The following is a 16,573-nucleotide window of genomic DNA, read 5'->3' on the forward strand; positions in this document are numbered from 1 at the left end:
CCTGACCCTGACACATAGGTCAAAGAATTACCTGGCAAAGGGTCATAAAGTGTTTGTTTGCAAATAGTTCAGATTCCAGTTGTCCCTAGAGTAGAAATGATCCATGGAATATAATAAATACAAAGAAGAATGGACTTGGCCAAGACTACAAGTATTTTAGTTTACACTAAATTTCCTACAAAACTAATGAGTCAATTAACAACAGAGAGGAAATGAATTATAACAAGATGGACAAAAAAAAACCAAAAACTAGAAAAGGAAGGCCAATCTCAGAACTACTCTGAAATCAAAAGAGGAGGTTACTTACCTGTAACTGGAGCTTGTTACAGGTTCATGGTTCCTATTTGGATTTCAATCATGTGGGTGTGCATGCGTGCCATCCATGCGCCAGAGCTGGAAGGTTTTTGTAGCAGTATCCATTGTCCCACATGGGTGTAACGCATCCCTTCATTCTCAGCCAAGGGCATAATAGGCCATGTGGTTTGACGTCTCTCCAGGACCCTTCTTACCACGGAGCAGTCAAGTCCACAGCAGAGGGGATGGATGGCGGATATTGGAATCCAAATACGGACCACCCAACTCAAAGAACCTCCAGTTACAGGAAAGGAACCTCTTCCTCCTCTTCTTTGAGTGAGTCCCTATATGGATTCCAAATGTGGGTGAGTAGTGAGCAGCGTGGAGATGGGTACAAGGATGTTCTCAGGAGCATGGCCTGTAGTATAGCGCAGCCCACAGCTGCATCTGTAGCTGCCGCTTGGGTGATAGCATAATGAGACATGAAAATGTGTACAGAACTCTACGTCGCTGCACGACAAACGTCCTCTCAGGAGATGTTGGTGAGATGAGTCAATGTGGCTACTTGTTCTAGTGTAGAGTTTGCCATGATGACATCGGGGCCATTACGTAGTTGAGTGTGTAGCATTCGCAAATACACCTGGACATCCATTTGGAAATGCACTGTGAGGAGAGGGGCTTAGCCATTAAAATGGTCGGCAATCACTACAACGAGTCTTGGTGATGGGCTGAAGGCATGGGTTTGGTGAAGTTATAATGTCAGTGCACGTCAGATGTTGAGGGAGTGGAGCCCCCTGTCCTTGTGGGAGATGTGGGGTTTGGAGTGGAATTCCGGGAGGTGGATACACTGATTTAAGTGGAACTCCGACAGCACTTTAGGAAGGAATTAAGGGTGGAGAGGTAAGGAAACTTTACCTTTGTGATAGATGATGTAAGGGCAGGTCAGCCATCACTGACCCATATAGCCAAGGTAAGAAGGTTAGTTTCATGGAAAGATGGGAAAAGGAGGAAGTTGTCAAAGGCTCAAAGGGTGGTTTCATGAGAGTGAAGAGAATGAGATTAAAGTCTCATGAGGGTGTGTGTTTGAGTATGGGCAGGAAGGTGTTCAGCAGACCTTTTAGGAAGTGCATGGTGTTAGAGTGTGAACACAAAAGCACTTCCCATCATGGGGAGAAAGGCACTGAGGGTTGCTAGGTGGACCCATATGGATCTGAGTGCTAGGCCCGACTGAGTTTGAGAAAGTAGTCAAGGACAATAGGTATGGATATCATATGCAGTGGGCATTGGTGATGGTGAGCCTAGGAGATGAAGCGCTTCCATTTTGTCTAGTAGCAGGCCCTGGTGGATGCCCTCCTGCTCTAGGTAAGGAGACATCACACTGTGGTGGAGCACACTCTGTCTATTCCTGAGTTCATCCAAAAACCAAGCTGTGAGGCGAAGAGGGCCAGAATTAGGATGTCGGAGTCGGCCCTGGTCTTGCATGAGGAGATCTGTTAGCATGCAGAGGTGCAGTAGTGTGTGGGTGGAGAGATTTAGGAGGTCTGAACCAAACTGATGTGATCCTCACAGCCCCATTTTGGCCACAGTCGCTTGATCCCGGCGGACCTTGTGCAGGACTTGTGGAAGAATGGGAAGGGGTGAAAAGTCATAGTGGAGGGACCCTGTCCACGGAAAGAAAAGGGGGTCACCCTGTGAGTGCTCCCCCATAGTTTGTGGTTTTCTCAGGTGGCAAAGAGGTCCCAGTGCGGGGTGCCTCACTGGCAGAAGAGGCACTGGAGTGTGGCATCCTTCAGCTCCCACTTGTGGTTCAGTGTGTCCGGCTAAGCATATCTGCCAGGGCATTTTGGGTGCCTGGGAGGTATGTGGCCTGGAGTTAGACTTGATATTTGATGCTCCAGTCCAAAGGTGGATGGATTCTGAAGAGTTAGGGAGACTTGGCACCATGCTGTTTCTTGATGTAAACTACTGCTGCAAAGTTGTAGGAGAGTAATTGGATGTCCTTGGCCTGTATGAGGGGAAGAAATGCTAGGCAGTTGAGGTGGACCGCCCACAGCTCCAGGACGTTTATATGCATCCTGGCTTCCCAAGGCATCCAGACACACTGTGCAGTATGGCAGTCGAGGTCAGCTCCTCAAACCATGAGGAAGGCGTCTGTTGAGAGCGTGGCTTGTGGTGTAGGAGGTTTGAAAGGAGTAACAACCAGGACCTGGGAAGGGTCAAGTCCACTACCCATGAAGGACAACGGTACTTGCCAGGCAATCAGGATTTTGCTGTCCAGGCAGTCGTGATGTGGAAGTTAGGCATCTTTCATGTCGAGAGCCACAAACCAGGCTCCTGGGGAGAGGGAAGGGATACAGTAGAACCTCAGAGTTATGAACTGACCGGTCAACCACACACCTCATTTGGAACCAGAAGTACGCTATCAGGCAGTAGCAGAGGTGGGAGAAAATACAGTACAGTACACATAAATGTAAACTACTAAAAAAATAAAGTGGAAGTTTAAAAAAGATTGAATACGGTAAGGAAACTGTTTCTGTGCCTGTTTAATTTAAATTAAGATGGTTAAAAGCAGTGTTTTTCTTCTGCATAGTAAAGTTTCAAAGCTGTATTAAGTCAATGTTCAGTAGTAAACTTTTGAAAGAACAACCATAACGTTTTGTTCAGAGTTCCGAACAACCTCCATTCCCAGGGTGTTCATAACTCTGAGGTTCTACTGTAATCGATGTGAACGTCATCATATGGAATTTGGATTTCTGGATAAAGGTATTGAGTACTCGAAGGCCCACTGCCCTTCTTGGGATAAGGAAGTACAGGAACTAGAACCCCTTCCCCTGTAGCGAGGTGGGACCAGCTCTATGCTGCCTTTGAGGAGAAGAGCGTCAGCTTCTTGTTGGAGGAGGTCTTGATGGGAGGAGTTCCCCCAGGGGACAGCTGTGGGGCTGATGATGTGGAAGCGACAGGAATTCTATATAGTATCATGGTGGATGATCTCTAGTACCCATCTGTCCTTGGGGATCTATTCACAGCAGCAGTTCTAGGTGACCGAGAGTATGAGGAGTCACGTCGGACAACCCCCAAGGTCCAGGTGGTGTGGGTGGTATAGGCAAGAGACATGCCTGTATCAGCAGATCCTTCCTGCACTTCTCCTTATCCTCTGTGCAGGGGAGTTTGGGAGCCGGTCCAGCAGGATTGGCACATGACTTCTCACCTGACCTGGCATGGCTCAGGGAGGTCATGCTGCATTTCTGAGCAGTCCTGAAAGGGGATCTGCTCTTATGCCCATGGCCATGTTTCTTGGTCTCATGGTGGGTCTTGCCCAACTTCCTTGGTACCGCCGGATGCAGTGCTGTGGAGGTAGTTGGAAGGGCTCTCACCACAGGTGATGGACACTGCACTGCCAGTTCCACCGGTCCCGGATCCCAAAGCAGCATTAAGGATGTCCAAAAGTGAAGTTCTCTAGTTTCCCGCATATGGGGCAGGAATGACTTCCAGACAGTACAAATGGGCCACAATGTGGGCCTTGCCAAGGCAGTACAGACAATGCTGGTGCTTGTTGCTCATAGAAAATGAACACAGGCAAGAGGCACAGTTTTTAAAGCCTGGAAGCCATGGCATAGTCCCCAAGAGTGTGTGTGGGGGGGGACTTCCCCAAATGGGGGGTGGGGGGAAGAACTATGCTAACTTAACTATAACAACGAACACATACCAAACACAGTAAAACAGATATCTACAACTACGTACAAGAAAAAAAAAAACAGACGGAAGGTCACCCTCTTAGTTAAGCTAAGAGCACAAAGGGACAGGGGTTCTGACTCAGGCCATATGGCAGCAAGAGGGAACTGGACAGGCGTTGACCCGCACAGCCTATTATATCCTCAGCTGAGAGCATGAGGGGATACGCGATGCACATGTTGTGGGTCAGTGGACACTGCTACTAAAACCTTCCAGCTCCAGCACATGGCGCACATGTGCACCCACGTTTGGAACCAATATAGGGACCATCACTTGAAGAAGTTTGTTCTATTTCCTCAAACTACAGTTATATCATCTAGCCACTGAACAGCTTAAAGGGCCTCAGAGGAGACTGAGTCACAGCTAATTCATAAGACAACTACTTTGTAGGGGTTTTTTTCTTTTATTTTGCAATCTTATCAATCTGAAATGAAAGGATGGATGAAAGTCCCTCCAAGCACACTCAAAGCAGCTTAACATAGTCAGGAGTCATTGCCTTGAGAAAGCAAAAAGAATAGTCCTGTTCTGTGCGCTTGAATGGGGCACCACATAAGCCTCAGATGAGACTCCTAGGCTGCAAAACAAGAAGTCATATGTGCAAAAGCAGGTATCACATGAGCAAGTTAGGGGTTCAAGTGCTCACAAAACACTTATGAAGATCTGCATACCAATTTTACTTGCTTTATCCATAGTCATATACATTAATTTGTGCATAGAACTGCCAGTTAGAAGCAGGACCATAATCTTTTTGCATTTGAAAATATAACAGATGCTTAATGTTGGGGAGAAGAGCTACTCATTCACAGTGACAACACTTCCCCGCAATGATGAATTCCAATATTCCAGTGTCTAAATTAAGTCCAAGAGGTTATGATACAAAAAAGAATAAAATACTGTTACAGTTAAAAAATGAAAAATATAAAAGCAAATACATTCTGCCTGCATTTCGGCATTAACTGATCACTGTCGCAATAGCTGTTGGGTCATCACTATAGTGGCTGATCTCATGCTAAGGACACCTTCACATTTGTTTCCTTTTATTTAGAGCTGGTTGAAATTTTGACACTATTTTTTTTCCAGTTTGAAAAAACACAGTTTCATCAAAATTGAAAGGTTTTGTGAAAACAGTTTGATTTCAGTGAAGTTTTGATCTTTTGACCAAAAGAATTGACAAAATTTTCATTTAAAAAAAATCAAAATTATCTGTGAAAAAGTTCCAAAAATGTCATTCAAAATATTTAATGGAAATAACTCGATTTTTTGAACAGCTCTCCTTTATTGATTAATGTTTTAGTCCAACTATTTTTAAAAAATACTGCAAAACAATTAAAGAATGTTTGCTTCAACCTACAAAGTTAATTAGCTTCAACTTAACTATCCTATTTGATTGGCTTCGATGACAGGCTACAGTAATATAAATGCTAAGCTATCATTTTCTGTGACTAGACAGAGGTAACCTTTTGTTCACAGAAACATTCATAGGAAGTGTCAGCTATGTAAATATGCATGCAAATAGTCTGCGTGAAGGTGTAGGCTGTTAAGTGTCCATGTGGCTCTTTTGACTCTCTGATGTCCTTCCTCCTGTTTATAAAATGTTTAATCATCAACTCAGGGAGCAGAACCAGTGCCTTATAACTTATTGATCAGGCACACCTACACTGCACAGATAGCTAGGGAGGTTGTGGAATCTTCATCACTCGAGGTGATTCATTACAGGTTAAATAAACTACCTGTCAGGGATGGTCTAGGTATACTTGGTCCTGCCTCAGCACAGAGGGATGGATTATATGATTTCTTGAGGTCCCTTCTAACCCCATATTTCTGTGAAAGTGTGTTAGATAAAAAGGTTTAGTGCATTACAGAAATAATTATGACACATAAAATACAGAGAGACATAATACGGAATAGTCAAAGGCACAATCAAAGCAAATAGCTTGCAAATATAGTGTAGGATTATGAAATATGTATGATTGCATAAAGCATTCAAACATTCAAATAATGAACATGTTTATAAAATAATCAAAATGCTAGTGGATAATTCCTGAAGAGGAAAAAAGACTTTATTTAATAGATTATTATTCAATATTATATCAACAGTGATTTTTATACATCTAACAGTCTGTTCCTAACATTTCAACTTTGAGAGGTCAAGAGAAACATAACCTCTTTTTTAAACAATTAACTGCAATCCAAGATATTTTTCAATACCACAAGAACCAGAGCAAGTCAATAATGAGCTGTAGTACTCATCATATACTGCCACAAAACTCGGAGTGGGACAATCTTGCATCATGTAGGAAAGTGTACTGAAGAGAGTTGTCATTTTCTTAAAATAAAAGTTCTCTATATACAGTAAAAGCCTAGCTCATCACACCCTAGTTTGTTTCTGCCTCATATACAGAATCTCTCTTGCTCAAGCCTGGCAGTTGACAACATATTAAAACATCACACTGAACTGGAAAACTGTATATGTATGCCTCTGTTGAAAGTACAGTTATATCTCTGAGTCTCGAGAACCCACAGTAATTTTCCCGTTGCCAAAGCCAGCAGGCTCCTTGCTCCTGCATCCAGCCAAAAAGCTGCTCAACACATCAGCCTGTGTTCTATAAATCAGAGCAGATGGGGATGGTGATTGATTTTTCCCTTTCTCCCTTTCACAGGCAGGACATAATCAAGGTTACAGGAACTTACCAGGTATAAACATGATACTTCTAACCTTTTTTTTTTCCTTTGTGAAATAGTAATCAGATTTTCCTGGCACAATGTTTTCTCCTGGCAAGAGGATGTAATAAAGCTGCTGGCGCAAAGAACTTAAGCTAAAGAGTAACATTGGCCAGCAAGTGAAGGTGAAATAGGTTTCAAAGAGTCCAGTCTTATTTCTTCCCTAGAAAAGTATCATTTTCATCACTGTTTCCATTAACATTAATATCAGTTCTTGTCAAGTGATCTGAACTTGTTTTTGCATCCACCCATTCTATATTTGTTGAACTCTGCTTGGCAGCAGATATTAATTTGGACTGTTTTGCAGTAGCCTTTTTATAGGAGGTGTCTCAATAGGAGATGAACAAGACTTTTACACTTATACTGTGTGATGCTTATAGCTTTGAAGCACTGAACCAACTTTAGCAACAGATGAAAATTAAACATATTACATCACCAAACCACACAACTTTTTACAGATGTTTTACAGCACTAAGAAAGAAGACCTGGCATTGGGAGTTTGCACAAACTCAGGTAGACTCTAGATCTAGCACCATAGGCTCTCTGTCAACATAAAGTGGTATTATAACAAGCTGTCCTCTTGCCATTACTCTATTCTTTTTATTTATATTCTTGTTTAAGAACCCCATGTTCATCAGGCAGTTTTCATCAGCAATCCTGGCAATTTTGGGCTCAAAGGAAGAGTACCTAAAATAGTGAACTATTCATGCTCCTGCCACAAAGATGACTATAGCTATATTCTAAGGTATCAGATACACTTGAAATTGGAAAGGCTAATGAGGGTTGGAGAACTGAGGAAGTTTCATATTTGCTTGATAATCTGACTGAAGTTGAATGTACTTCATTGATAATCCCTTTTTTTCTTTGTTTGATCATTTGCCACACAAAAAGAGTCCTGAACTAGGAGATTTTAGTGCATATATTTGATATTAATGTTTTGCAATCACAAGATGACACCCTGTGTGTACAGGTCCTTGGGAAAGCCAAGACAATGCATAAAAGATATTTGACCTTTTGCCAGTTGTTATATAATCCTATTGCCAGCAAACAACTTCAGAAACAAGGTCAATACAGCTCCTTGACTGAAGTACCTGGGCCTCCCACATAGCAGCTACTACAGCTGCATATGTGGCTATATATATCACAGAGGTAATATCGCACAAAATCAGTATTTACAAAGTGCCAGTTTTCTTTAAATATAGAAAGTAGGTACATATCAGAATGTTCCGCTAAATTTTTAAATAAAATCAAATAATGAACAGAAATACCATTTAATCACTGAAGTTTGGAAAACCATGAATATCTACTCCTCAGTGTTAAGATGAACCCACCCATAGTCTTTGGCTCAGCTATACTCTTATTCATGGAAGGGTGAGCTACCAATCAGATCAAATATTGACATGGTTGCCAGGAAGTCTCGTGGTGGGGTCTTTATTTACTGTGTATTTTAACAGGATGAAATCTGAGTACCATACCTAGAAGTTAATGTCAAGGGATAGAGAATCAAAGCACTTACCATGCAATACAGACTATATATTTCCCTCTAAGAGGAATGAATAACTAAAGGCACTCCCCAAGTTGATCACTGATGGGTATGCAATGCCTTTTCATATCAGATTAAAACAAGTAAGGGAAACACTGAGCTAAGGATGGGCATTTTTTCCTGATAAAATAGGAATAAAAGTAAGTAGAACATTACAGTTCAAAAAAGCTTTGACTATTAATTTCCCACCCTCCACCTTCAGTTTCTTCAAGTCATGTTCCTCTTCACTTCCTTTTTTTAGGCCAAACTAACAAGTATAGTTCTTATGATCTGGCTGTAATCAGGAAGTACCAGAAATGTAGTGAAAAAACCTATTGGAGTGATATTTCCAGCAGCATTCCAGGGAAGCTGAGGCAGACCTGCCAATTCTCACACATTTGGAGTGAAACTCAATCACTGCTAATAATCTTAATGCAACTCAGACTTTTGATAAATAAATTTTGCACTATTTCAAAACAAACTTTTTGGAAAGCTCACTTATTTAATCTGTAACAGCTTGAGAGCCCTAGGGAGATTAATCTCTGGAAAGTGTGGGTGGGTGTGTCAGCCATCAACTGTAGGCTACTTGGGCAAATTCAGCATTGTAAAAACCTAAGAAAAAATGCTGAACTAATTAAGAGGCTGCAAAACTTCACACCTTGCAATGAAACAAAAATGTATTTTGGGGTCAGATTTTATTATGTTTACTAATTCCTAACATAAAAACTGTGACTGTTCATTGAAGCTCTCTATATTTGACAAGCAAACACAGTGCCCCACTAGCACATGAGGATTTACAGCTTATTTTTATTTTGTCCCTAGACAATAAAGGTTTAAGTGTAAACATTCCAAAAACACACACTACATCCTTGCAGACAGGATGCTATTATGTCAGCCAAATTGAACCATAGAGAGTCAGGCCAAGTCGACACTTTGATAGGAGACCTCCACAAAACATCTACATGAAGGAGTTTGGGAACGTAGCTGCCCCTTTTCCCTCCAAAAAGAAAAGGAGTACTTGTGGCATGTTAGAGACTAACCAATTTATTTGAGCATAAGCTTTCGTGAGCTACAGCTCACTTCATCGGATGCATACTGTGGAAAGTATAGAAGATCTTTTTATACACACAAAGCATGAAGAAATGGGTGTTTACCACTACAAAAGGTTTTCTCTCCCCCACCCCACTCTCCTGCTGGTAATAGCTTATCTAAAGTGATCACTCTCCTTACAATGTGTATGATAATCGAGTTGGGCCATTTCCAGCACAAATCCAGGTTTTCTCCCCCCACCCCCCCAACTCGATTATCATACACATTGTAAGGAGAGTGATCACTTTAGATAAGCTATTACCAGCAGGAGAGTGGGGTGGGGGGAGAGAAAACCTTTTGTAGTGCTAAACACCCATTTCTTCATGCTTTGTGTGTATAAAAAGATCTTCTGTGCTTTCCACAGTATGCATCCGATGAAGTGAGCTGTAGCTCACGAAAGCTTATGCTCAAATAAATTGGTTAGTCTCTAAGGTGCCACAAGTACTCCTTTTCTTTTTGCGAATACAGATTAACACGGCTGTTACTCTGAAACTTTTCCCTCCAAGTCAGCACTGTACAAAGGTTACAGAGTGGTGCTAAGAGACACTGTGCAGGGGCAGATAAGACAAAATGGCGGTCCTGGTCATTAAAGATCACTTGGCTCTCTTCACATGAGTAAGGGCAATGTTAGCACTACTGTCCTGGCTACATTCCAGCTTGGGAAACTGTATTGCTGCCTACTATATTGCCCTTGCATCTTCAACTCCTGTCCTAAATTTGTCTGTTACTGTTCAACAGTTACCATACTGCACCTCAGAGGAGGCTACAGTACATGTCAATGTAGGACAGACCAATCCTTGTGTAAAATGTTCACATTAGCTCTATAATGAAAGGTTCTATACAGATGTAAGGCGTGTACATGTGAGTGCGCGCATGTGCTTCAGAATGTTAACTTTCCTTGCTTACCAGTATGTATTACCTATTTTTTCACACACATCTCCCAGCTTATAAAATAGGTACTGATAAAGGATTTTCCCCACCCTCCAAAAGCTCAAAAGTCCGGATCTAGATAAGCAACAACAACAACAAAAAAAAACAAAAAACACAAACCCAAAAACAAAAAACAAAAAACCTCCAAACCTTCCAATTCAATTAGTCAGACAAATACAATTGCATTTTCTATTATATGTTGAACAATATATATATATTATATAAAGATCAGAAAGTAGTAATCTTAAACATATCTACAATGAATATCTGTGCATTTCTCCTTATTCTAAGTAAAGGACTCTCCTGTTAGACTCAGTTATTATGTTATAAATTATTTAAAGAGGAAAAAAAGGTGCTGAAGATACATTCATCCAGCTGCTGAGGAAAAAATCTGGACAAGGAGAAGGAAAAACAAGCCCTTTCATCAGTTCCTGAACTACATCACAAATGAATGAGATAATTGGCAGCCCTTTTTTTTTTTTATGTTCTCCTTATGCGCAAGACAACTTACGGTTCCTTGGCTGCTACTCATGGTCCAGCACTTAGAAACATCCTTTAATAAAGGGTAGGCAAGTTCAGACCAAAAACATGTTTTCCTCTAAGGTCTATTTGCTCTTGTGAAGTTACACAATCAGATTCCGAGAGACTTTTACATGAACACAGATTTCATTTAGTTTTCTGTGGGGAGTTTGTCTTAATTTATCATTATTAACTGGCTTCCATATACAACATAGCTTCCTTTTTCATGCTAATCCTGGGGTGTTACCAAAATCCAGATTCCAAAAATTTAAAATGGGAGTGGCTGGGAGGAAAGCACTTACTAGGCTTGGGAGGAAGAGACAATTTTAAGCAATTCTGTGATGTCAAACTAGATAAGCTGTTGCCAGCGGGGGAGTGAGGTGGGAGGAAGTTTTGTTTCATGGTCTCTGTGTGTATATAATGTCTTCTGCAGTTTCCACGATATGCTATGCATCCGATGAAGTGAGCTGTAGCTCACGAAAGCTCATGCTCAAATAAACTGGTTAGTCTCTAAGGTGCCACAAGTACTCCTTTTCTTTTTTCAAACTAGAATAGATGTACATGGGAGATAAGCCAAGAAGGACAAGTAGAAGATCTATGACCATTCAAATTTGATTTAAAATAAAGACCATATAAAATGGGAGTTTAACCATTCACACCACCCCCATTTCCTATAAAAATTACTATGAACTTATTTTTAATAGGGATTTGTTTTGAGTTAGCTGATAATTGGCCCTTATTAACCCCATCGTAAGCTTTCAGTTATTTTTGTTTTCTGTATTAGAAATCAAAATTAAAGAACAGACATCCTGATTTTGTATCTAAAACTAGTATTGTAGTCTGAGCTGACACCGTTTTGGCCTTATTTTACAGGCTAAATAAGATCTGGAAAGCTTTAATATTGTCTCTTTTTTAAAATGTGCTATTTTCTTACCACTTTCATCTAGCAAGAAATCATCCTGGTAACGGAACTTTTCTGGTCCACATGCAATAAAAATGTCATCATCACCAAAGAAATCCTGAAGGCAGATCACCTGCAAAGGAAAAGGAAAGGAATACATTCAACATGCGATCTTTCATAATAATAATTATAACAATAAATTCCTCCAAGTCTATAGCTGCATGAACACTCTTCAAGCCTAATGAAATCAACCAAGATTCTTCTCCAGAGAAATTTCAAAGCAGTGCTTTGACCATCTGTTATGAGTAAGAAACATTTTTATGGACACTGCTGGAAGAGAGATCTAAAGAAGATAGCATGATCTAAATGTCACATTTACTACAAGATGTATCACTATGGTATGAGGTTAGAGCCTTTTGTTTCCATATGAGGTTGCAGTCAGTAGCTACCACATAATTAATTTGCTTTTACAGTTCACATTTATATTCTTTGACAGCAGGTAATCAGCTAACAGTTTTTCAGGCAAAATTTACTGTGGCTATTTCAACAAAAGCTGTGTGACAATGAAGATATGCCTTGTCAGTTTCCCCAGGCTAACTGAAAAGGGGGAAAACCCCATTTAGAGCAGTTACATATTCTCTGCCACTATCCCCTTCACCTCCTCCAAACAGCAACCCATAGAAATGTGAACCACCTTCTAGCAGGCATACCTCTGAGCAATCAGGTCAGTACCAGCCAGGAATTTGACTTCATGTTGAGCAAAAGATTTAAAAAAAAAAAAAAAGAGCTGATATAGAAAGTCAGAATCGGGGTAGGGTAGATTAGTGTTCATAGCTGAGATGTCCTTACCCAAAGCCGTATTTCATTATATTCACTCTTAACTTCACTTTAAATAAAAGGTTTAATTTTTCCATTCTCTACAATTATTTCACTAGCTCCAGCAAAAGATTGGCAATGTTCCCAAATTCTGTCTTTTGGCCATTTTGATCCTGATTTGACAACTTCTAAAAACAAATTAGAAATCTAACTACCTTTTAAAAAACAAAGGGCACAGTGTGAATTATATAGATTAGATTAGAGAAGAGCTTTTAAAGTTATATTACTTGTAATATCCTTTTAGGAACTTCAACATCATTACCTCCTAGTGATTTTATTCTTTTTGATGTCGTAAACAATGATATTCTTTCTGGCTGCCCCACATCTGGCAAAGAACGCGGGACCACATTTTAAAATTTTTTTCTTTATATAACACCCTAAAACTAAATTTTTTTGTACCAACATCTGGACAGAAGAGTTCTAAGAAAAGCGTTCATTTATCCAGTCATGCTGCACCGCCAGCAAAGGGAGCAGACTCACTTTTTATGAGTTCCACAATAATATGGGAGAGCAGGTGAATTCAGAATGACAAGATTGGAAGAGGACCGATGGCAGAAATAGGAGCTGTAATGGTTATCAAGAGAAGAGAGCTGCCCCACTGAACCACATCCCCCTACCATGCAAAGCAGGAAACACCTGCCTTCAGTGTCTACTTCATTAAAAGATCCCTATGTGACCAAATTAACCGCTGAGGGTGGGTAGGTTTCTGAAGGGATTGTTGTTCTTGTTTTTAGCAGAGGAACATTAATGACTGGAAAGACAATGGTTATACATCTCTCATGCAGAACCATGGTACCACACCTCATGGGGAAGTTCAAAAGGCTTGAGGATTTTTGAAAGGTAACAGTCTATTTACATGGAGAACCTTAAAAACAGATGGATAGTTGGATAGACACCTTTTGACCATGGCAGATTTGTGACATAGAATGCTTCAGGCTAGATCAGAAGCAGAAAAAAAAGGAGTAACTGAGATGCAGGAGTTTGTATCTCTCCACTGACTTGCCACTTAAGCAGCGTGTAGAGTTCACATTTTTCATCCTTACCTTCAAGTCCTTAAACTGCATTTCTATCTAAGTTTTCACACCACACCCATCACCTTGGCACTGGAGCACTAGCCTACATGTACCACCTAACCTCTTATTGTGTTTCCCCCCTCAACGTATACTCCACCAATGATGCAAGCCTCAAATACCTCTTTTGTCATTTCTTCCTACTTCCCAACTCTGCTTATTCTTCACACTGCCCCCACTCATGGCACACCCTTCCTAAAAAATTTGCAAACCTCAACCCTCTCTTCAGTCAAGTTCCTTTTAAAGCACCCATCCTTGCCGCGATATTCACAAACGTACTGAGTTTTAGAACTTCATTTAAGAAGTACCAATAGTCTATTTCCACCTTGTTTCCTGAGTGTGTATCTTCTAGGTTTTACATTTTATGGGGGAATGGCAGACTTTACTTGTGTCACACCCCCACTTTGCCCCCCTCAGTGGGAGGCAGATCAGCATTGTATATTGCTAACGTTGTTGCAAGCATCACAGGGCAATTTGGGAAGGGTCAAAGATGTGAGTGGGGACTGGAAGATTCTTTTGCAGGTTGCGAGAGGCCAAAGGGGGAAGGAGAAAGAGAGCAGAGAACAGGTTAACTCAACACTGTAGCTAGCAAGCTCAGTCCGACGATAAGACCTTGGCCCCAGTCCAAGGTCACGGCACTAGAGGAAAAGTCTGAAGCTGAAGTTTATCTCTCAGCCAGCCACGAAAAAAGAAAAAGTACACTGAACCAGGGCTGCAGAAATGGAAAACACAGGTGAGGCGACGAAGGGGGGAGCAGAGCTGCACATCCCTGGAGCCCTTGTGTTTTGGGAAAGCAGAGAAGACCACAGAAAGCCACTTTGGACTGGCACAAAGAGCACAAGGAACAGAGGTTGCCAAATGGAACACCCCCAAAGGAGCCCAGGACTTAAAACCCTCCTGAGAGCTGGAGCAATTCGGAGATTGGCAGCGGACCCTGAACGACCTGTGCACTGAACAAGAACTCCCGTCCACCCCTCCCCCCTCCTTCTTATGTTACACCCATGCCTGGCCAGTGTGAGTACGAAAGTGGGTTTGGGCTTGGGACACTAATGCTTTCTTCCTTCCTCTGAGTGACGTGGGGAACCCCCTCACCGCCCCGCGCTCTCCGCTGTTATTTTATTATTTTATCAATAAAGCTTTAAAACTTGTAGTCATGACTGGGCTACAGGTATTGAAGGGTATGTGCTGTTTAGGAAAGACCGAAATAAAGGTAAAGGTGGTGGAGTAGCACTGTATATCAATGATAAGATAGAATGTAAAGAAATAAGAAGCGATGAAATGGGTATGACTGAGTCTGTCTGGGCAAAAATTAAATTGGGGAAGAAAACTATTAGAGCCTCCCCTGGGATAGTGCTTGGGGTGTGCTATAGACCGCCGGGATCTAATTTGGATATGGATAGAGCCCTTTTTAATGTTTTTAATAAAGTAAATACTAATGGAAACTGTGTGATCATGGGAGACTTTAACTTCCCAGATATAGACTGGAGGACGAGTGCTAGTAATAATAATAGGGCTCAGATTTTCCTAGATGCGATAGCTGATGGATTCCTTCAGCAAGTAGTTGCTGAACCGACTAGAGGGGATGCCATTTTAGATTTGGTCTTGGTGAGTAATGAGGACCTCATAGAGGAAATGGTTGTAGGGGATAATCTTGGCTCAAGTGATCATGAGCTAATTCAGTTCAAACTGAATGGAAGGATTAACAAAAATAAATCTGCGACTAGGGTTTTTGATTTCAAAAGGGCTGACTTTCAAAAATTAAGGAAATTAGTTAGGGAAGTGGATTGGACTGAAGAATTTATGGGTTTAAAGGTAGAGCAGGCCTGGGATTATTTTAAATTAAAGCTGCAGAAGCTATCGGAAGCCTGCATCCCAAGAAAGGGGAAAAAATTCATAGGCAGGAGTTGTAGACCAAGCTGGATGAGCAAGCATCTTAGAGAGGTAATTAAGAAAAAGCAGAAAGCATATAGGGAGTGGAAGAAGGGAGGGATCAGTAAGGCAAGCTACCTTATTGAGGTCAGAATATGTAGGGATAAAGTGAGACAGGCTAAAAGTCAAGTAGAGTTGGACCTTGCAAAGGGAATTAAAACCAATAGTAAAAGGTTCTATAGTCATATAAATAGGAAGAAAACAAAGAAAGAGGAAGTGGGACCGCTAAAAACTGAGGATGGAGTGGAGGTCAAGGATAATCTAGGCATGGCCCAATATCTAAACAAATACTTTGCCTCAGTCTTTAATAAGACTAAAGAGGATCTTAGGGATAATGGTAGCATGATAAATGGGAATGAGGATATGGAGGTAGACATCACCATATCTGAGGTAGAAGCGAAACTCAAACAGCTTAATGGGACTAAATCGGGGGGCCCAGATAATCTTCATCCAAGAATATTAAAGGAATTGGCACAAGAAATTGCAAGCCCATTAGCAAGAATTTTTAATGAATCTGTAAACTCAGGGGTTGTACCGTATGATTGGAGAATTGCTAACATAGTTCCTATTTTTAAGAAAGGGAAAAAAAGTGATCCAAGTAATTATAGGCCTGTTAGTTTGACATCTGTAGTATGCAAGGTCTTGGAAAAAATTTTGAAGGAGAAGGTAGTTAAGGACATTGAAGTCAATGGTAAATGGGACAAAATACAACATGGTTTTACAAAAGGTAGATCGTGCCAAACCAACCTGATCTCCTTCTTTGAGAAAGTAACAGATTTTTTAGATAAAGGAAACGCAGTGGATCTAATTTACTTAGATTTTAGTAAGGCGTTTGATACGGTGCCACATGGGGAATTATTAGTTAAATTGGATAAGATGGGCATCAATAGGAAAATTGAAAGGTGGATAGGGAATTGGTTAAAGGGGAGACTACAACGGGTCCTACTGAAAGGTGAACTGTCAAGTTGGAGGGAGGTTACCAGTGGAGTT

General features: G+C 41.0%; 1 protein-coding gene across 6 annotated transcripts in view; it reads right to left on the bottom strand.

Moving 5' to 3' along the window:
• The window catches only part of DCLK1 (doublecortin like kinase 1), a 332,990-nt gene that overhangs the window by 147,547 nt on the left and 168,870 nt on the right, over positions 1-16,573 (bottom strand). For all 6 annotated transcript variants that reach the window (XM_037892346.2, XM_043531863.1, XM_043531859.1 and 3 more), the window contains exon 4: positions 11,742-11,841. In XM_037892346.2, coding sequence (XP_037748274.1) covers positions 11,742-11,841 — 100 coding nt within the window. The remainder of the gene's footprint in view (positions 1-11,741; positions 11,842-16,573) is intronic.

The sequence above is a fragment of the Chelonia mydas genome, chromosome 1 (assembly GCF_015237465.2).
Source record: "Chelonia mydas isolate rCheMyd1 chromosome 1, rCheMyd1.pri.v2, whole genome shotgun sequence".
Lineage (NCBI taxonomy): Eukaryota > Metazoa > Chordata > Testudines > Cheloniidae > Chelonia > Chelonia mydas.